The following is a 22962-nucleotide window of genomic DNA, read 5'->3' as shown; positions in this document are numbered from 1 at the left end:
ATCATGTACTATGTTACGTAGGAAGATAAAAGCTGACGAAAAAAGGTAACACCCGTAAAGCTTGGTTTTGGTCCAGCCAAGATGGTCGAGTGGTGTAGCATGCCAGGCATAGTGCAAGGCAATTTGGTGCCATGATTTCTTAGTAGTATGATGTCGAATCCCGTCCTCAAAAGAATAAAAAAATACTTTTGCAAATTTACAGATCTACCATTGTTGGGCTGTTTAGACAATTATATATACAGAATGTGTTTTCAGTCTTGTATTACCCTCACTAGTGATATCATACAATAGGTAAAATATGTTGTAGAGTGGTCGCTGGTTGGTTCAGACGTATAAATTGTTGCCTGTCTGTTGTTGAAGACTGAAAAATGTGATGCCCTCATTGTGTACTTGATTGGATTTTTTTGTCGGTCGTTTGCTATTTCGTTGGCATATTCTTCACCACTCATTCTGTTTATAACATTTGATATGTTTCGTAAGTTTAAGGATGCTACACATAAGATTTCATTGATTTGGACATATGAAGGGAGAATGTTTAAGTACAAGTAGTTTGCAAAATATGGCTGAAAATTACTCAATGACTTAAAATACTTGATATCAAAACCTTAACTACTGATTGAAATCGTTGGTCAAAAGTTCAGGAATTTTACACAGTATTATGAGTATATACGTATACTATACTAGTTTTCTAAAATATTACCAATATCTGGTTGAAGAAAGACAACTTGTAAAGGCAAAACCAATCTATTATACTAATAATGTATCAGTGTTTGAATATTTATTTGTTCATTGTCTTCCATTTTCTGGAAGACAACACTTATAATGACAGAATTTAATTTCTATTAAATAAGTAATTGTCAGCATCGTTTTATTTTCATTGTGTGCTGAAGAACCCCAAATGCTTTTTAAATCATTCTGTTTTGGAATAAAATTAATAATATTTAATTTTCTAATTATTGCACAATCAGTAGTACTCGTGGTGGGAAGCAGACCATCTCTCATTTTAGAATGCTTTCAAAAAATATGTATTAGACAATTTCAAAGTTCGGACAATATCAGATGTCCATTTACAGGCGCGATGATTTTATGTTGTTCAATTTTGGATGTTACCAAAGTGATATCCAAACTCATTAGTATAAATTAAACTGACACCGTCAAAGAAGATAAGAAAAGAAAAGACAGAAAGAGGAACAATAAACAAAACATAATTCAGAATACAAAAAACAGAAACCCTTAAAGACAATTAGGAAATTACAAATAATTATGATCCATTCTCTATACATATATCAAAATTTAATTATGAGAATTTTAATAGTCATTTATAGTTTATTTTAAGGACAAATGTTTGAAAAGAATGAAATAATGGGTGTTAACTACATGTAACAGAGAGTCATATAGTAAACAAGCATATCACAACTACATCAAAGCTTAAGGCTTCTTCTGAACATTTGAAGGTCCCTACTATGTATTGAATACATAGTAGGGACACTATTGGCTACCTAAACTACACAAAAAAACATTTAAATATCGTTTCATCTCGGCCTCTAGTAAGTGTTCTACAACTAATCTGTCAGTGCTCTTAACTAGTTCATTAACTACTATTAAAGAGCTTTTCATACATTATTGTAATAAAATATATGCCCCTTTAATTGTGCCCCTTTAATAGCAGACTTGTTTTTGCACTGTTACGAATCACAGTGTATGACCAAACTCAGTAAAGACCCGTCGAAATTACATTTAATTGATAAATTCAACAACACTTACCGTTATCTTGATGATATTTTTTCGTTAAATAATCAAGAATTTTCTCAATATACTGCTGAAATTTACCCTAAGGAACTAACTTTAAATAAATCTAATGTATTCGGTAATAACTGTTCTTTCCTGGATTTAGATATTTCGGTCTTAAACGGGAAACTACACACTAAAATTTACGACAAAAGAGACGATTTTTCGTTCCCTATTGTTAATTTTCCATTTTTAGATGGTGATGTTCCTTTGGCACCATCTTACGGTGTTTATATTTCACAACTTGTTCGCTATGTCCGTGTCTGTTGTGATGTTTTTGATTTTAACGAACGCAACCTATGTATTACTGGTAAATTATTAAACCAGGGATATCGTTACCATAAATTACTTAAAACCTTTACTAAATTTTTCCATAGATATAAAGATTTGGTTTTGAAGTTTGGTTGTACCTGTAGAAAACTTATTTCAAACGGGATAGCACATCCTCATTTTTACGGAAATGTTGTTAACTGTGCCCGGAAATTTAAAAATGATCCATGTAAACTTGTTGCTCCTTTAAATAAACTTATTCTTAAAGGTTACCTATTCAACACTGTAATAAGATCATTGAATATTGTTTTTATTGGTATAAATATTGACTTTGTTATCAGTAGATTAAAAGCTAACTTTATATTACTAGTATGTTATACATATACATTTTCATGGATCTACAATATGTCGATACCTGTTACTTGGCATTGCACAGGGTCATGTTTTCTCTGGCTGTTTATGACGTCCTTACACTAAATCCATTGTATATTGGATGTGTATGGATTGATTGCTTAGTCTTAGAGGCATTATTTTTTATTAGTTGTTAATGGCTTTGAACTAGCTGTCGGATAACTGCGAGTACTCTCAGATCTGTTCATTATGTCTTTTTGTGTCGGGATTTATAAGTACATGGCCACGTCCACTTGTATTGTTTGTCAATCTGATGAGTTAAGCCTTTTTCAACTGATTTTTATAGTTCGTTCTTATGTTGTACTGCTATACCACTGTCCCAGGTTAGGGGGAGGGTTGGGATCCCGCTAACATGTTAAACCCCGCCACATTATTTATGTATGTGCCTGTCCCAAGTCAGGAGCCTGTAATTCAGTGGTTGTCGTTTGTTTATGTGTTACATATTTGTTTTTCGTTCATTCATTTACATAAATAAGGCCGTTAGTTTTCTCGTTTGAATTGTTTTACATTGTCTTATCGTGGCCTTTTATAGCTGACTATATGCGGTATGGGCTTTGCTCATTGTTGAAGGCCGTACGGTGACCTAGAATTGTTAATGTTTGTGTCATTTTGGTCTTTTGTGGATAGTTGTCTCATTGGCAATCATACCACATCTTCTTTTTTTTTTTTTTTTTTTTTATATATGACAACTTTCACTGAATGATAAGATAAATTATCAGTGAAAACGTTCACACAAAGTTAATCGTATGAGCCTGTTTCCAGTTGCTCTCGTGAACGAAGAATGAAAGGAATCTAATATCATCCTTACATGTCATATGCCCCTTTATCGAGATGTTCTCTAACTGAATAATTCAAAACTTGGTGACTATCGAATTAGAAACCAATTGCATCACAAGTACAGACAGGTGTACTCTATTAAATGAATTATTTATTTATTTATTTAATTTTTTTTTTGGGGGGGGGATATTGACAGTGTATGACGGTTGTCTACTTAACTTGACAACAAACAGATTACCCAGTTTCCCTGATTGCAAACTTATTCCAGCAGAACATTCTTTTATGATCGTAACTATTTTAAAACATATGTCCCCCATACAAGATAGTTGGTAAGAATAATTATATTATATTATACATTGAACTCTTTCTTGTACATATGTTAACGAACTAAATCTGTCATTCATAAAAAGCTGTTCAACACCTGTTCTTCTTTCTTTCTTTTTTTTTCTAGGTTAAATTGTCATTTTCTCAATCAAAGCTGATGTTTGAATTCTAAATCCTATTTCGTGCTCTTTTCATATGTATCTCCCTACCTCTCCCCTCCCCCACACGCATACACAGATTAACAACCAAAACTAAGTTGTCCCCCAAACATTTTTCAAGGATGGAAGTAAGTAATATGTTATATTGTCTGTAATTGAAGTTGCAAACATCAAAGTTGAAACGTTATATCATAGTTGTTAGTGTCGGTAAGTCATCGCCCAAAACTCATTACATTCATGTGAAGTCATCACATAAACCATTTACCAAATTAGTATAATCATCACTTGACAAAACTACAATGATTTTCCCTTACTGGTAGAAAAACCAATATAGTATCTCATTAAGGTGTAATTAGTTACCTATATAATGAGTTTTGGGGTAATTTTATTATCGGATTTCTGGTCAGCATAAAATATTCATTAAGTCTATTACCAAAAGACGGACGAAATCAACAGTTACAGCTATGAAAATTAACCTCGTATTTTATGGTAAATAAACTATCTAAATAAGGAATTCACTAGCTGGTACCATCGGAAGTCATCATCATCGACGATAAAGTACAAGATGATAAATAATTTACTCCAATCGACGCTGTTTGGATCTCAGACAATTTCATCAAATAAAAAGTAAACTTACACGTAACTAGTGAAAGAATGTTCAGATTTATACTCCCATAGTGAACAGGTTGCAATCTTGATTTCGAATAACACATAGGTACTAATCATCAATGTTTTATTTTGTCAGCAATGTCTTCACCCATGTGTTCTTAAAAGCATTACACTGATTATTCCTAGCATTTTATAAGTCTGTTAGCATAGCAGAAGTAAATTTCACTTATCGTATAAGAATAAGAAGATGTGGTATGAATGCCAATGAGACAATACTCGACCAGACTGAGACCAAATGACATAGAAGTTAACAACTATAGGTCATTGTAGTCTGTTTTATTGTTCTTCCATTCTTGAATTCGTTGATATAAAAAAAATCTCAGTAAGACTTGCGTCTTTAATTGACAGATTCAAAAATAACTCTTCACTATTCGTATTAAATGTGATAACACAAGCTACTCCTGCTATTCGGCCTCCACCTGAAACTTGATTATTCGTATGTGCTCGTTTAAAAACACTTCTTCCAGAGCAAGGAGCAAGGAAAATTCGGAAAAGCGCTATATTTGGTGTATTGAATGATGGTAAGGTGTACATGTTCAACTGGCAGGTGTTATCTGACCTTGACCTTATTTTCATGGTTCAGTGATCAAAGTTAAGTATTTGATTTTCGAGGTTTTTTTTCTACTACTATATGCAATTGGTCTACTATATTTTGTGTATGGAAACATTTTATGCTGTACATGTTAGTCTCGCAAGTCTTACTCGGAAATTTATACCGCATCTTCGTTTTTATATAGAATCATATTCAAAACAGTGTGGTCCTGGCCATTGATTGACGACCTAAATTATCCCATTGACTGGGACAGATTAGGTGAACGTTTGTCTCTAACGACCATTGCTCATTGACAAACGTTCACCTAATCTGTCCCAGTCAATGGAATAACTTATGTCGTCAATCAATGGCCAGGACCACTCTGTTTTGAATATGATTCTATACCTATTTCATACAGTATAAGAAAATCAGACCAAAACACAAAAACTTAACTGTAGCCAATGAACTATGAAATTGAGATCAAGGTCAGATGATGACACCTGCCAGTTGGACATGTACACTTTGCAATCCTTCCAGACAACAAATATGCCAGCCATACATGTATTGTATCTGAGGTATCATGGACTTTACCACCAAAATTAACCTGTGGTCACTTATCCGTTATAAATGAAGTTAGAAAATCAATGCTTTATTTTCTTACATTTTTATTAATTCATATTGTTTGTTGAAGGTGTTTATTTATTCAAATTAATAGTCTGTTCGATTTGAAATATCTTTCGACCACATTCTGTCCTTGACATGTTGATTGTAATAATATAAACAATCTACCAGATGAACTTCATTGCATTGTAGTGTACACAATTCACAATTATAGTCAATGTGTAGTAACAAAAACAAAGGAGAAACAATTCAAATAAATAACACAAACTTACAGCCTCCATGTACCGAGACCAGACAAATTTTTATAAGCAATGAATTCTCGCGTTAAATTAATACTTTTTTAATTTGATATCAGTCTGCAAACAAACAGACACATGAATCAATACCAGTGACAATAACATTAATTAATATAAATGATCTACAGGATGCTAAATGATTACAACTATAATTAAAGGAACTTTTTATCTGTGGAATGGTAATGAGTAAAAAAGTAATATAGTAAAAAGCAAACAATCAGTGCTTTTTGAAGTTCTAAAATCAATACGGGTAAAATAATGAGTAGTATTCCTGTCGCAGTCCGCATATTTATATTTTGGGGGGGGGGGGGGGGGTAAATGGTATCCGATTATCATTAACCTCAACCTTTTCTGAAAGTAAGCATTGATCATCAATTCACCACTGTAACAAGTTTGCATACCAGCGTTGTCGAAAGCGGCGGTATTCATAGATTATGGTTGGTTATCTCAACGAGATTGATTTTCTCGCTTGAGCCGGTTACGGCGAAAGCGAGAAAAGCAATCGATTTAAGATGACCAATGATAATCTGTTTATCGCTATTTACCTAAAGTATGACGATGTTGTAAATTTCATGCCAATAGCATTTGCAACGCCACGTGGCTCCTTAGTTTCTAGCGATAATTTTCCATCTCTAGCGAGTAGCATGATATGAAAATTATCACAAAAAATATCAAAGGAAAAATGCACAAAATAGCGATAAATGAGTTTATCCCTAAATGCACATTTACATTTATACCCCAAAGAAAGTATCGCATGTTAACAAACATAAAAATGCAATACATAAAATCAAAAATAAAACTTTATCACATGGCTTTTAAATTCATTGTGAAACTGACTAAAAAATAGATGTTAATGATGTCCGTCCGTCTGCCCGTCCTACAATTTTGATATACGGTCGAAGTTGGTTGTTTTACTTTCTAGAGAACAATTAAATTCATGTCACGAGTTAGATTTGGACAAACTTATCTGCTATCGTGTATAAAAGATTACAAATAATATCATATGTTATGTTCATATAATCAAAGTAGCATTTTACCTCAAATTCAAAGGTTCCTCCATTCTATTAAAGACTATCACAGAATACGTTTTAATGTTGAGGGATCAGAGCTTACAGTGGATTTGCAAATTGAAACTGGGATGTGCCACAGATACAACCCTGATCAAAAATCAGAAAACAACCTAAGGCCGCCAATGGGTCAACGACGCAGCAAGAGCATCCCGCACCCGAAGTCGCCCTTCACTAGCCTTTAACCAATATTGTATATTAGTCCAGCGAAATGGACTAACACACAAAACTCTGAAAAATACAAATGAACCAAAAGTAGAAATAACTTTCGACTAACAATGACTACAGCTTCTTGGCATGGGACAGGTGCAAAATGGGGTTAACATATATAGTTCTGTGAGATCTCATTGATATTTAAGGGGTTAAAGTATATGTATAGTCTACAGCAACTACTATTTGTCGTTACAATATTTGAAGATTTAATTCTTTCTTGATCTAAAAGGGTTGTTTAAACGTTAAACAGAAAGTATCAAAGACCTGCCATTAGCACCGAATCCCCAAAACAAGTATAACATAAAAGATAAAGATACATGTTTGATATAATACAACCACTGACGAGCTTCTATACTTGTATACTTTAACGACAAGGTTAAACTTGTTCCATATAGTTCCAACACTTCATTGTATTCTTTAAATGAAAAAACACTGCAATTCTTCAAAAATATTTGTGGTGTATCAATTTATTGCAAGAAATTATAACATGAAAAGCAGAAGATAAGGACCAGCGTCAAAGTACATGTTCTTCGTTTCGGATACACAATATTGAACACAAACGAAATTCAATGTAGTGTTAGAAAACTCTTAATGTTATTAGCTGAATCAAAGAAAACCGCTTTCATGGCAAATTTTCATTGCGGAAAGAGGAAAGCTCCATACAATGCTAGCTGTCCATTTTCTGATTGTTCTGATAATACGGTCTTTACGATTCTATATCGCAATCTTACAAAGTAACGCTGACCAGAACCATTTCAATATTCCTTAAGTGATTCGGACAAATACTTCTTTGTGTTGCAAACTTATCATTCATATAGCTATAATACTCAAAACTTAGCAGTCTGATGGATTTTGTATTGGAAAAATATATTTCGAATGTTAATACAAGAAATGGATAAGTAATTCAATATTAAGGTAAAGTTAAAACAAATATGTTGTTTAATATTTTCTTTGTACAATAATAGGGTTAATAAGTACAGCAAGACAATATAAAAAATGTGTACAAACATATACAAGTACATGTATTTTAAATGTCTCGCGGCACTTTGATAAGAAAAGATTAATATAAAATAGAGTTAAATTGTTAGAGATATAAATAAATACGTGACAAAGACCCCGGATGACAAATTTGGTAATGTTTACAGGATGTTTACACACGTAATACCTGGATGACATTGGAAGGCATTTTTGAAAGAAATATTTAGTAAATTTTTCGTCATTTTCTATAAACAAAAAATCAACTACTATGCCGGCGAGACGAAAACAAGATTCGATAGAAATGTAAGTTTTGTACCTTGCTTTAATCACTTTTACCTGTGATAATTATCCATTAGCATGCACAGGTGAAATATGTATATCCCCAATGAAATCAACACCGATATTTATAGTAACGTAAACAAAATGGAATCCCCAGTATTTCATTCGTTCTATTGAGCAATCTATTCTCTTTAAGTGCATTATAAAGATATTAATAAAAAAAAAAAGAGAACTTCAATCGCTTGACTTGTCAAATGTAATTGAACTAAAAGCGACTCCTAACATCTTTCAAAATCTGCATTGTTATATTGGTAAATTGCTTTGGTTTTAATTTGCAAAATGGAAAGTTGTTAGATATTAAAGACTGATGAAGCGAACGTGTTTGATTTTTACGCCTAATATTGCATGTTGTCATGAATTATATATAAACCACCTATCTCCCTATGGCATTATATAGCACAGTTTTATATAATAGATTTTAGGTATCAATTTCCATTATCGATCATCCACGTCGTCTATTTCAAGAAATTAAAACTGTTGGTAAAATAAACATAATTTCTCAACTTGAATGCATATTGTCAACAATGCCAGAAACATATGTTAATAAATGAATTTTCCCGATACATGGGGAATTTATAACGATGCAATCGCTTTCATTGGATGTTCGATTTCACTGTTACGGATTGCAAAGTTACAAAGTATATAATATTTACAGAAACCGATGAGAAATTTGAAACTGGGTAAACTTGCACTGATAATTTGGGATTCAATCCTTTTATATATGTTTCTTAATAAACACACGATTGTAGTTTTATTAGTGTACCTTGATGGTGGAATTACAAGTGAAACTATAAACTTGGAACATTTAATAAGTTCTACACCATCATAATACATCTTGCTAGAGTATACAGATTTCTTTGAAGAAATTGTTTTTAAAGTTTTTCCCAACATGTGACATGGAATTCAGAAATATATTTATCGAACATGACAAGTTACGGAACAGAATCTCCGTGTCTTCTAGGCGTACCTGAGGTTAAATTTGTCAAGCCTGGTAAAAACAGGTAGGTTAATAAAAAGTTGTGAAGAACACGCAATATTGCACAATCTTTAATTGATATCAATTAAATTCTTTCTTGAAGCAGAATGTGCCAGGACGATTATTGAATAAACAATTTTTTTAATAAGATTACTTAATGTGACCACAGTCAAATTGACAATATTAGTGGAATATATGTCAAATATTCATTTATCCATACTTTTTACGAAATCCTTCAATTTGATTTGTCCCATTTATTCCACGTACAAGTTCGGTCGCATTGAATAAAAATATAGTACTGTATACAACTTTTGTACAAGAGTCAATTGTGTAATTCTAGCATATTTCATTTTAAGAGAAATAATCCTTGTCAAAATTCTGCAGTCATTTAGGATACCACCTGCACTTAAATATTTAAAATAAATTACACGTGTAAGGACCCACCGGGATTAGCGAAGTGTGTCTTTATTCGACAAATGGAAAGATCGTCTTATTATTTGTTGTTTTGAAATTTCATCAATTAAAAAAGGGATATGAATTGTTTCAAAAGGCTAATTGTTTGATTCTTTTTTTAAGCATCTCAGAACAACGAGGAAACATGTGTCAATTTAAACTCAATTATGTCAAAACTAAAAACAAACACGTATCTTAAAAACAAGAAGTACATAAGCTTGTGTATTTATGTCAAATAAAATCTTAAATTATAAAACACGATATGATTCACTCAAAATTGTCAGAATAATTGAGAGGAAAAAAGTCTGAATGCCTTAAGCTTTTACCGTATACCACAACGTAGCGTAGACATGTACACACATTTCTGTGACGTCATTAGCTTGTACATTTGGACTTATGGATCCTCATTTTAATTACAAGTGATCCAGACGAGGTTTCATTTATTTTACTGCTTAATTGCTATTTCTAGAATAACAAAAAAAACTATGTAGACTATGTTAGTTGAATGACCAGTTAAAAAGAAAGTTAAGTACAGCCATTAAATCCTCTTCACTTTAATTAAGTCACCAAAACGGAGTTTTGGGGACTTTATGTTTTTGTTCGGTTTCTTATTATTATTATTATTCTTATTTTTCTTTTTCTAACCCCTTAAACGGTCCTACCATTTTCTTGGAAGGAGTAGAGGATGGAAATTTTATATTTTTTCTGGGTAAGGGTCTGCATCATGGGGGGTGCAGAACCCAATGTCCATGATACCAGGGTGTCATCTTGGCATAATTAGGGGGGCTCAAAGATGGGTGGGGTTAATTTTTTTTTACATTTCCTAAATTTTCCACTGTATGGAGAGTAGATGGAATTATATATTCTCTTATGAATATTTAGAGACACATGTCTGCTTCAACTTGGCACTAATTTTATTTCAGTAGGGGGACTCCATGGCATAATTTGAGGGGGGTGAATTTTCATGGAATATTCTAGAACATCAATGTTAAATTTGTTGTAGAGACATTTCATGGTATATGATGGTATATAATTATGGAGTGAACAATTTGCAGCAGAAGTGACACTTTGGAATTTTCAAAATGGCCGCCGTAACCATGGAAACAGCAAAAATAAGAAAAACATCAAAATGCTTCAAATTGAATGAAACTTGTAACATATGTTGTGAAGCTAATGTAGACTTGACTTTTTAGTTTGGAATTTCCAAAATGGCCGCCGTTGCCATGGAAACTCCAAAAATGTGAAAAATTTCAAAATGCTTCAAAATTGATGAAACTTTAAACAAATGTTGCCCACCATATGTAGACATTACTTTTGACTTTAAAATTTCCAAAATGGCCGCCGTAACCATGGAATACAGTAAAACAATGATTTGGGGTCCGTTTTGGTGACTTTTGTGTTAGTATCCTAACACAGGATTACTTGTTATTTTCTGATATTAAAATATACGGATATTTTTTTCCCTTTTACGTTATAGTCTACACGGAAATTGCTTTATCTCATTGAAGACGTAATTTGTTTATTATTGTATTTACATTGACATTTAAATTGCTCGTACATAGCTCATGAAGTATATCACAAATATACAAAAAGCAATCGTCGTGAAAATAGGATATTTGAAAAATATGAATTTCATCAATTCCGACACTAATGTTTAATGGCCTGTTAAGACATGATTTCCTTCTCGGAATCGAAAAGATACAGAAAAAATAGATACATGTCTGTTTGTGATCATTTATTATGTAAAAAAAGCGTAACATTATTTAATGGAAGTAAAAAAGTACATGTTCTGTATACAGACATGCCAGTACAGGAAAACATTTCAATTCAGTTGGGCCATTTCGGTTGATATATTATTAATTATATAGTACGTGTCTTTCTAAGTTGTGATGTTGCACTGTTGTTCCGGGTGAGGGTGAGGGTTGGTGCCTGTTGAAAAGCTTGAACCAGGTGCGTTTGTTTGCGCTAGTCCTTGGTCAGGAACCTGATCATGCGTGAGTGGTTTTCGCTTGTTGATGTGGTTCATAAGTGGATCTCGTTTTCTATATAGATTAGACCGTTGGTTTTCTTGTTTGAATAGTTTTACATATGCATGTATAGCTTGTTATTTGGTTTGAACCAAGGCTCCGTGTTGTTGAAGACCGTACTTTGACCTATAATGGTTGCGAGTTGGATGGAGAATAAATTGTCTCATTGGCACTCATACCACATCTTCTTATATCCATCTAACTGATATCTGTTTAATAGGAAATTTCTCACCGATATGGCATTACAAACTGCACTGAAATAAAAAGATAACATGTAGGAAACATCCGTATGAAGCAAAGTTTGTCCTTGATTGACCTGATGAAGGGTCGTTATCGCTGCTTGTTATTTAATTTTTTTATCAATTCAAATCTGGTACTACATCATTCAATTTGTCTCGAATCGAAGGATTGCTGACTATACGATATGGCTTTTACTCATTGATGAAGGACGTACGCTGATCTATAGTGGTTTTAAATTTCTGTATCGTTTTGGTCTTTTCGTTGTGCAGAGTTGTTTCATTCCACAACTTCTTATTTTAAGTCTTGTTCAATATGAAGAAGCATCTTGATCTGTTTGTATATAGAAAATTATGGAAGCTAAGAAATATCGGATTTTTAATTGCAAATTCGTCTATTCTCAAGTTTCCCGAACGCATTCAAGATTGGGACTTGTCACAATTTCGTTTTTGTACAATCTCGTTAACTAGACTTGTGACCATGTTCCGTTAGTACCACAATTTATTAGTTACAATCATGACTTTGTCCTCCGCGGATACTCGTTAACGGGACTTGTCACCTTTTTCCACGTCTTCGATTTTTTTCGCAACCAGTCTTGACCCAGAGCCGTTATTCTTTATATATTAGACATTCGGCGTTCCAGTTAAGTTGTGCTTATCTGGTGGGTTGCTGTTGAATTGGCACATTTTGTTCACAACATAATAAAATGATATGGCAAATATTCAAACTATTATGTTGTATCTGTATATATGATACATGCACTATTAAGCTACAGTTCTCTTTTTATAGCTTCTCCCATGAGCTCAAATAGCCATTAATATTTTACCTTCATTTATCAACACGTTCTGCAATACGTGATTATTTCCAGGATAAAAAAGAATAATGCAGATATTTTATTACTGTAACAGTACAACACAATGCTTATCTTCATACATATTCGTTTTAAAAATTTACGTTCTAGGGGATATTTACTTTGTGTATAAGAAGTTTGGTACAAGTGTTATAGTACATACTTTTTGTACATGGTATCATTATTAGCACAAACACACTCTTTTTCGGCTGCTGTCTGTCCGTCTTTGATTACTCAATGCAACCAGATTGATGTCTTACATTCATTTCCTTGTATGGTACTTCAACTTAACATTAAAATGTGTCCACTTTGGTATATCCACGTGTGGAACCACTTTGGACAAGATAACTTTAATACTTTTAAGCTTACTTCTGATTATAAGTTCCCAAAATTTCTTTGAACCTTAAGTGTTAGGCACATATATACGATAATAAAAATGGTCATGCGAACGAGTGGCCAGTCAGTCCGTTGACGACATCTGAACAATGACATTGTGAAAAGCAAGATTTTGTAAAAGTTCAATTTTTTCAGATCTGTTGGATTTTAATATCCTGGTGATGTGATATAATTATGAACTCTGCTTTCCGCTTGAACATGCGTCGTATTTTTATTAATTCGGCATCCGAACCAGTCTTTGTTCTTGTTCCAAAATGCCGAATTGCCGATATATATTCTTTATTCCAAAAACGATACAGCTTATAGGTATCGGTAGTCTATATGGGTAGAAGCAGCAAATGATATCTCTTATAAATTGAGCGAACACGCTCACACGAGCCAACAATCAATTTTTGATAGGTCTTGGAAATATTAACTAGTAGTATTAATCATGGATTTGATTAATAAAAATATATCAAATAGAAAAAAAAATCATCAAAAGTATACTTCAATTACTAAAAAAAGTAACTGAAGCAACTGATACCTTAAAAATAATATTTTGCCATGATAGTTAAATTTGCATTTCGTTTTGGGAAATTGGTAAATCTCTGTTTTGAAAATTCATCTTATCGTTTAAGATTTTAATCAGAGTCACTACAATGCTGTTTTTGCTTTTGTTGTTTGTTTTGTTATAACTATTATTATTAAAAACAATATATAAACTATTCAAGAAGACTAGTTCTGTTGAGCCATTGTTCTGATATATTGCCTCACTTATTGTATAATCATTTGCTATTATTAGATATCAGAACTGCATATGTGATTTCTCAATTGAATACCATCATGTAGGATTTCTTATTGGAATTGTAATTCAATGAAAAAATATCCAATGCACAAACGGTTTGACGATTAAAATGCCGCTGTTAAACATTTCAATCGCATAAATATTTTCATCATCAACATATTTTGATAGTTAGAATTATTCAATATGCGTAAATTTTCAAAAGTAGAAAATTAATAACTGCATGCAAATAGGTAGTTCGGGGTGATGAATTGCAGGTGTAAATTTCACGCATGAAATTTACATTGCATCAACTAAATGAGTAGCATAAATTGATTGCTTTTATATTTTTAATCAATACAGTGACTGTTTCATTGTTTATCGAAGTTTTTTTTTATAATTTACTCAAATTCTAAACTATAGACAAATAAACGACAGGTACTACACGAAATCCTAGGAAAGAAAAATCTATATCACAATCAATAATGGCGACATGCAATTTCGTACTAATTAATATTACATAAATTTTACATTAAATGTATTTTTTTTTAAATCCTTAATAACCGCCAAGTTGATCACAGTTTTATTTATAGTTTAGAGCGACTTTAATTTAAAGTCTATCAGATTGTTCTAACTTGTGTAATTTACTTTGAGAAATGAATTGGTTCCAAGGAGACAATTTGAACAATTTATCCATGTATATTTAATTTAACTCAATCTCAATTTTTTTAAGTGCTCTACTAACTGGCATTTTAATTAAATTGGACGATAAATGTCATTTAGAAACCTGGGTCCATTCAGTCATTATTGGTTGAAACTCGCATATTTTTTTCTTGATATGAATTAAATAAATGTTGAATAAAGAAGGATAATAAACACCATATGTGCTTTGTTTCTATAATGTTTATGTTGGTTTTTTTTTCTGTGAATCGTACCGTTATATTCTGCTGGTTCATCATATCTGTCATATTTGTTGCTTGTAAGTTGAATTGTTATAAGTTATGCCGTTAATTTTCCCGTTTCGCATTTGAATTGTTTTTGTGTTTGTCATCTATCTAAAAAAAAAATGATAGGTAGAAAACTAAAATAAATATAAATGATCACGATTTATTTAGCTAGACAAAATCTACAACTATGCCAAATAGTAAAAATCGTCAATCGACTTCTTATTGGAGTAATTGCTCTTATTAAAAATATGATTTTTACTAATGTTAAGTATTTTTGTCTATAATTATACTGATAACCATAACAGATAGATAGACATTAAGACAATATCTTCAAATAAATAAGCATGGCAAAAATTGACAGTCGACTTCGTTTTCTTTTTACCAGGAGTTCTTTTCATGAATGACGATATTTACTAATGTTACATGCGTTTTTGCTTATTATCTTCAAAACGGGGAATGATTGGCTCTTTAAGTAGCAACGATAATCAGAAAAAAAACAAGTGATACATTCAAGTTTTGTTTTGCTGAAATTATAAGAAGACACTTTCGCAGCGTGGTTGCCCTAAAAAGCTAAAGAAGATAAAGAGAGAAATTGTAAAATAGAAAAAATATCAGGAATACAAGATCAACAAAAGAATTCCATTCTAGTTCACAATGTTAGAAAGTGTCCATTGTCGAATATACACAGTGACGTTAACTTGGCTGCGCTACAGAGGCTCTTTTAAAAAAAAAACCAAAAACTCACGGCCGAGACTTTTTCATAGCTGACTATACGATATGCTGCCCTTTCATTATTGAAGGCCGTTTTTTTGTAGTTGACTTTGATCGTGATTAAGAATTTACGAGCGGGAACCCGTTCCTTCATCCCGTATGACAGGTACTCGAAGAAAACATGTTTTCTTATCTTTGACTGCTTTTCTTTATCTTTCTGTAGGCCACTACGATACCCCTACTATTATGTATACTCCTGGACTTGCCTCCGTAATAACACTTTTAAATTACATTGAGTATTTTTAATCGTTACTACAAATGTAACTAAATCCTTCTATAGACCTAATGTTAAAGTTGTAATAGAGAATTATTTCCTTTAATATAATTATACTCTAGTGTGCTAGGCTATGTTATTTAGTTAATGAAACGTTATCCTGGTGGCATATAAATAGTGCATTAATCTGCTGTACGTTTTAAATTGCTAAACAAAACCAAATATTATTTATAAAACACTTTTCAATATAATAGATTCTGAATAATGTCACAATATCGATTTCATTTTCTATTTTAGTTAATGGAGCCATTCTTGTAAATATCTAACGTGACAAATACATCATGCACATACTGAACGAACAAAAAGACTAAGCTGACGTTTCGTGTGCGATTAGACCCATCAGCATTCGGAGTTAATACCTTTTTGTTCAGTTTACCAATAAGTAGAAAAGTACACAGTTAATGCATTAACCAGATTTTTTTAACAAAGTAGAGACGGAAAGAAGCTTTTCGTCAAAATCTTTGTGTTTTTTTCGAATTGAAACTGGGTCATGATATATTAACCTTTGCTTGTCATGTGAATTAATAGGTCAAATAAGGTCATTAAATAAATGCCCATCTAGGAATACTCATTGGTTATCATTAAGTATAAGAATTAGATATAACTTGAGAATCTTATACCGATTGAGTGTTTCTAATTTACTAGTAGTTTAAACATATTTATTTATAGTGGATTGGGAACAAGTTTTTGCAGCTTATATTAATCTCTTTCCACTTTGCGGGTGCGAGTGCTGCCTTGTAGCGGCATTAGACTACTCTTTTTCGAAATCTACAAGGGTGTCTTTAACGTGCAAGAGATTTGGCTCCCTCTTAACACGGATCAGCCATTTATCGTCCCCTTCCGACGGACTATCATCGTTTCCTCAAGACCATACTAGCAAATGGTGTCAGGGAGAGCAGAAAATTGAATTCCTGAAATTTTCATCCCGAACGGGAATCGAACCAGGAACCTTTGCGTTAGTAGTCCGATGCACTTACCACTACACAACGGCTCTCTTTTGTTTCTAATTGACACCAAGATATAATAGTCAATGCAGAATGATAGTTTTCAATAATAAAGAAGTGGGCGGGTCTTTCAACATTTCGATCACATGTTATTGAAAAGCCAGATAAATAGAAATAGAACAGTGGCTTATTATTCCTGGCTTCCATTTCATTTTAACTCTGGTGCATGTTTTGTTGCCGTATTGCATGGTAATCATAACACATCTTCTCATTTTTTTTTATTTTAAGAATGCTGCAGATGAGATTTTCAGTTGCAAAGGAACCTTCTATTTGAAAAAATAACTCATACTAGTATTGCATAAAAATAGTTTTACAGTTAATGAATGAACCTGTCAGGGCGATGCTTATGTTTCAAGTTCAGTTGTTGTTTATAGTCGTCATTTTTTTTGTAAATAGAATGATCTGAAGTCTTTATAAACATAAGCATGCAGCAAAACGCGGGTCTGGTCCTTCTTCGTCAAACAAAAAGACTTGTCTTGTTTCAACTTAGCACACAGCTTTTCAAACACAGAGGAAAAACTGATCGGTACCGTAATGAATCGGACAACTTAAAAAAATGATGACACTGAGGTTTTTTTTGTCGAATGTGTCCTTGTGTGCCTTCAGTCGGAACTTTCGATTTTACATGTCGGTCTAGAACAAACCAGCGAATATTCATATGAGGTAAATACTGTTCACGTCCATAATATTAAGCATGTATAATTTGCAACCAGACGTCAATCATCAATTCATCGTCATAATATTCATTGCTAAGTAACATTAATATATAAATATAAGTCTTGGTAAAATTGCGAAGATAAAAACCCAATAAGTATGATTTGTTTGTCATTACCTCTCCATTTATGTAATTGCTTACATAATGCAGCAATTTCTTGGTATTACACCATTTTGATAGAATGATAACCAGTGTTATCAACAATGCAAACAAATTGCCCTAAATCTCTTTCATAAAAGTTGAAGAAGATTAATGTCTGCCTTGTTGATTGATGTTAGATGACCTTTTTGTACCCCGTTCTCTCTTACGTAGCAAAAGCCATTACCATTTTAAGACAGAAGTACCATACTAACATACATATCCCTGACAGAATGACGATTTTATAATCCTTCATTTTGTATACGTAATCAATATAAATGATGCTCATTTTATGGCTCACTCATACATCTAAATTAAACAAATTATAGATAGGTCTGATCGAAAGTCTGTAAAAATTGTTTAGTATCAAAATAATGATGGGATCCTTCAATGTGTAATTATCTGAAAAATATCATTGATCATTCAATAAATGAAAAAAAGTACGTACGATTGGGAACTTCTGTACAGTTTTATAGCTATTGACTAGGAGCTTAAAGTAATGAGAGTTTGGATTATCTTGAGAAATATATCGACAATAAAGTGTCTATATTAAAAGTTGCCTTTGCAATTATTACGGAAGATAGTTATCTAGTGACGTCTTGTGTATCTTTGGATTGATATGGGAATATGGTAACCGGAAATGGATGCTCTAAATGGCATGTATATACGTTTACTATTTGCATTTCTATATGTTTTATAAACTTTGATAATTACATTAATTTGCTTTCTAAAGATTTTTTTTTTATTGATTACGTAATAGATTAAGCATATGTTTCATTTTTCTTGTCTTCATCATTGCATTACTTTTTTAAAATTATCTAATCTTTGCAGAATTTCTCATCATGTATTTAACGCGCTTAAATTTATAAGCTATCAAAACACGTGTGACTCATGATTGGAACTGAAGTGATGACTTGAATGAGTTATAATAAAGCCACTTTTTTATACTTCATTTCAATTAGAATAATTCTTCAAATATAGTCTTTTCAATGCCGTTTGGTGGTCTATATATAGTTGTTAATAAATTTCAGTGTCGTTTGGTCTCTGGTGGTGATTTGTCTTATTGGCAATTATGTATAAATATGTCAATGTCTTCTGAACTTGATGCAATTATAGTGGTATACAAAATCCCTAATCACCCGGTGGCATGATCCATGTAAAAGTTATCGGACGTACCGTCATATTTACTGATAGGCTTGTCTTCTGAAGTACATGGCTATCAGTATGAAATCCAGAAGAAGTTTCTTGTTTACAATGTAACAGTTCTCGGCAAGAGGAATTTTACCCGACCGTGACAATAATTCTTTTACTATTTAGTTTCCACTCAAGTTATCTTCGGTCATATAACTAAGTGAGATATTGCGTCTAAATGTCATAACCTCAATCTTTAAAGTAGGTCACGGTGACTTCATTGACCACCCTATTGACCAACATTAATATATCTTGGTTTGATTATAAATATATCAAATATCAAATATAATTTAAAGTAGTTCACTTGAACATTTTAAGCATATATTAATTATATGTGTATACCGATCGAGTTACATGTATGTTGAAATGTACTATATGAACGATAATTTGAAACTTTGTGTGTCAGGAGGGTTTGTCTTGAGAAGTGTAGCACTTATTTATTAAATAAAACATTTGCCTGTCTTAACTTAATATGCGATGACATTGTTTTACGCATTGAATGTTTTTTTTTTTTGGAATAAAATGGATGGTATAGTTTATTATTTGGTGAGATGCCACTGTCAGTTACATGAATCTGTTTTAGGGTCACAAGTGAAGCCTTTCTACCCTGTTTGTGTTATTTAAGGTGGTACCTAACACTACAGGGAGATAACTCCGTAAAGTCAGCTAAACGTTTTAATTACGTTGTGTTGTAAAAGGAGTATTAAGCTTCTCAATGATCAAAATAAGTGTTTGTCAAACTGCTATATAACCAGTGTAATTTTTCTGATAAAACGGTTGGTTCAAATCTTTTGAAATTTTTATATTTTTGTCAAAGGGTCAAAGTAAATACTTTGTCAAAATTTAAAGAAAATTAAACGAGTCAAATTAATTTTAGTTAAAGTGTTGGGTACCACCTTAAAAACGCAAATGCAGAAAGCTACATACCATTTATAAGTTTTTCATTAATTGTACCATGATGTGTGCTTCATTGTGATTTGAAAAAGTTAATGATGTACTACTTGGCAGAACTATGTTACATTTGTGAGAAAAATATATTGGACACACTTGTCAGTAATCATAAAATACGTCTGAGGAAAGTTATCAATTGTACCAGGATTAATTATAGTACACCAGACGCGCGTTTCGTCTACATACGACTCATCAGTGACGCTCATATCAAAATAGCTATAAAGCCAAACAAGTACAAAGTTTAAGAGCAATGCGGACCCAAAATTACAAAAAGTTGTGCCAAATGTGGCTTAGGTTATCTATTCCTGAGATATAAAATACTCAGTTTTCCGAAAAAAAATCAGAGTTTTGTAAACATGAAGTTTATAGAAATGACCACATAACTGATATTCATGTCAACACCGAAGTGCTGACTACTAGGCTGGTGATATCCTCGGGGACGAAACGTCCACTAGGAGTGGCATCGATCCAGTGTTGTAAAAAGTTATCAAAGGTAGCAGGATTATAATTTAATACGTCAGACGTGCGTTTCTTCTTCATAAGACTCATCAGTGACGCTCAGATCACAATATGTATATTAAACCAAACGAGTACAAAGTTGAAGAGCAATGCGAACTCAAAATTCAAAAAAGTTATGCCAAATACTGCTAAGGTAATCTTTTCCTGAGATAAGAAAATTCTTAGTTTTTCGAAAAAAATCAGCTTTGTAAACAGGAAGTTTGAAAATGCATATAATTGATATTCATGTCAGCATTGAAGTGCTTATTACTGGACTTGTGATATCATGATGAACCAGAACTGTATGAAGCAGCGGATTATACTTCATATATACGTTTTGTTGATTAATATAGTCGAGCATATGGTTTTGTAAGGTTTTATCAACTTTCACTTTTTTTATTATTTACCTTGGTGTTTGGTATTTGTGCCAATGCTTTTTGTCATCAAATTTTCTGTATGACAGCATAAAGTATAATTGTTATATAGCTTCATAAGCAAGTTCTAAGACACAACATGTGTTCTCGTCAAAGACGCACGTATGTCATAGTAGGATTATATACTCAGTAAGTTCTCTGCTTTTGTCGTTGCTACAAGTGTCATATTTCAACAAACAATATTACTATATGCTAATTTTCAATCAACCATTTGTTATTTTATAACTGACATGTATATTACATCTGAACATGAAAACTTAACATTCGTCAAGCATCAAGAACATGGACGCAACGGAGATGACTTTCAAGATATCCGATTTTCTGACAAGGAAAAAAATTATAAATGGTTCCATAATAGTTTCTTATGAAAGATAAAGGATAAAGACGTCATTATGAAATCGACAAGACGTATTAGTGATTGACAGTTTAGTTGTGAAGAAATTGATTCCAGTTAATCAACTGATATTAAATCGATGTCAAATTACTATGATTCTTACTCCATCTTTGTTTTTATTTGTCCCCATTCTTTGGTTCTGGAGATGAAACGCTACGTGACCTGGAAATACATTTACGTTTCCTTTTGTTCTATTTTGGGTTGGATGCAAAAAGCCGTCTGATAGAATGTCAATATACATTTCGTTTAATAAATGATTTGATTGAGGTCTCAGTAGACCTCATAGAAAGTATTTATTGTACGGTTTGATAGAACAAACAATCCCATCGTTATTCAAATTCACATCCCAGTCTCAACCATAGTAGCGTAAACTTCGACATCATTTTACCGATCATTTGCATTTGCTTACTTCGCTGCCATAAACACGACTTGACTTCAATATTTCTTAATGCAGGAACAATTCATTTATCTTAAACAAAAAGGTTTTGGTCGATTTTTATTTTATCAATTGTGTTGCCCGTTGCTATAATTTTCAAAGATTTTCGCATTGAAATGTGACACTACAATGCATGACGTGAAAAATGCTGCTTAGAATAAAACCAGGTATACACACAATGGACGGGACCTAAGGACTGTCTGTAGTGTAACATGTTAATATTTAGTATGAAATAATCTTAATTCCAGAAGTCTGCTAAATGATAAATTCAACAATTCTATCTTTTTATACCATCTAATTGCATTTTGCCATCATATCTGAATGAATAATGAAAGTTTCAAAGATTTTTTTATATGCATTGAAATGCGACACTACAATGCATGTCGTGAAAAAAGCTGCTTCGAATGAAAGCAGGTACATTGTATACAGACAATTGAAGTGACCTTAGGATCGTTTGAAAAGACGAAGTGTAAATCGTTAAAAAGGTTATACATAGTCTAAAATAATATGAATTTCAGATTCTGAAGTCTACAACATGTTGAATTTAACACATTCTTTCATTTTGTACCATCTAGTTGCATTTTGAAATTATCATCCAATGATATCTAAATGTAGATCAAATGCAATCTTTATAAGACTCATACCTGCAACCAAATAATTTATCAAACAAAAAAGCTATAAAAATTACGTAATATTCAATATCATTATGTCCTTCGTGGCGTGCATTTCACCCTCCCATCATAGATTTACTGATTTTCAAATGACTGAAAGTGTCAATTAATTTCTAATAGATTTGAAAAGCTATGTATAAAACAGATTTTATGGATCTAGAAATGAAAATTGTAATGTCTTATCTCTTTATATGTGTGTTGATTTTTTTTTATCATCTTCACATCTCGTATAGATCTCATATAATGTCAGATTTGTCATATCAAATAGCGATTTAATTTCCATTTTAAAATGATTATTTGCTAATTACGACTAGCTTCAGATCTAAAATGATCGTTTTAAGTACCAAGCGATTAGCTGACAGCAGTAAAGTAAACCATACTGTCTGGGATTTGATT

General features: G+C 32.3%; 1 protein-coding gene across 1 annotated transcript in view; it reads left to right on the top strand.

The window, feature by feature from the left end:
• Positions 1–8211: 8211 nt before the first annotated feature.
• Positions 8212–22962, top strand: part of LOC134716040 (endothelin-converting enzyme 1-like) — a 50923-nt gene continuing 36172 nt past the window's right edge. Inside the window, exon 1 of the mRNA XM_063578725.1 lies at positions 8212–8407. Within this exon, the coding sequence (XP_063434795.1) occupies positions 8373–8407 (35 nt within the window). The 5' untranslated portion in view covers positions 8212–8372. The remainder of the gene's footprint in view (positions 8408–22962) is intronic.

Source organism: Mytilus trossulus, chromosome 4 (assembly GCF_036588685.1).
Source record: "Mytilus trossulus isolate FHL-02 chromosome 4, PNRI_Mtr1.1.1.hap1, whole genome shotgun sequence".
Taxonomy (NCBI): domain Eukaryota; kingdom Metazoa; phylum Mollusca; class Bivalvia; order Mytilida; family Mytilidae; genus Mytilus; species Mytilus trossulus.
The sequence above is the reverse complement of the archived record's forward strand: the minus strand, read 5'-3'. Positions and strand labels throughout refer to the sequence as shown.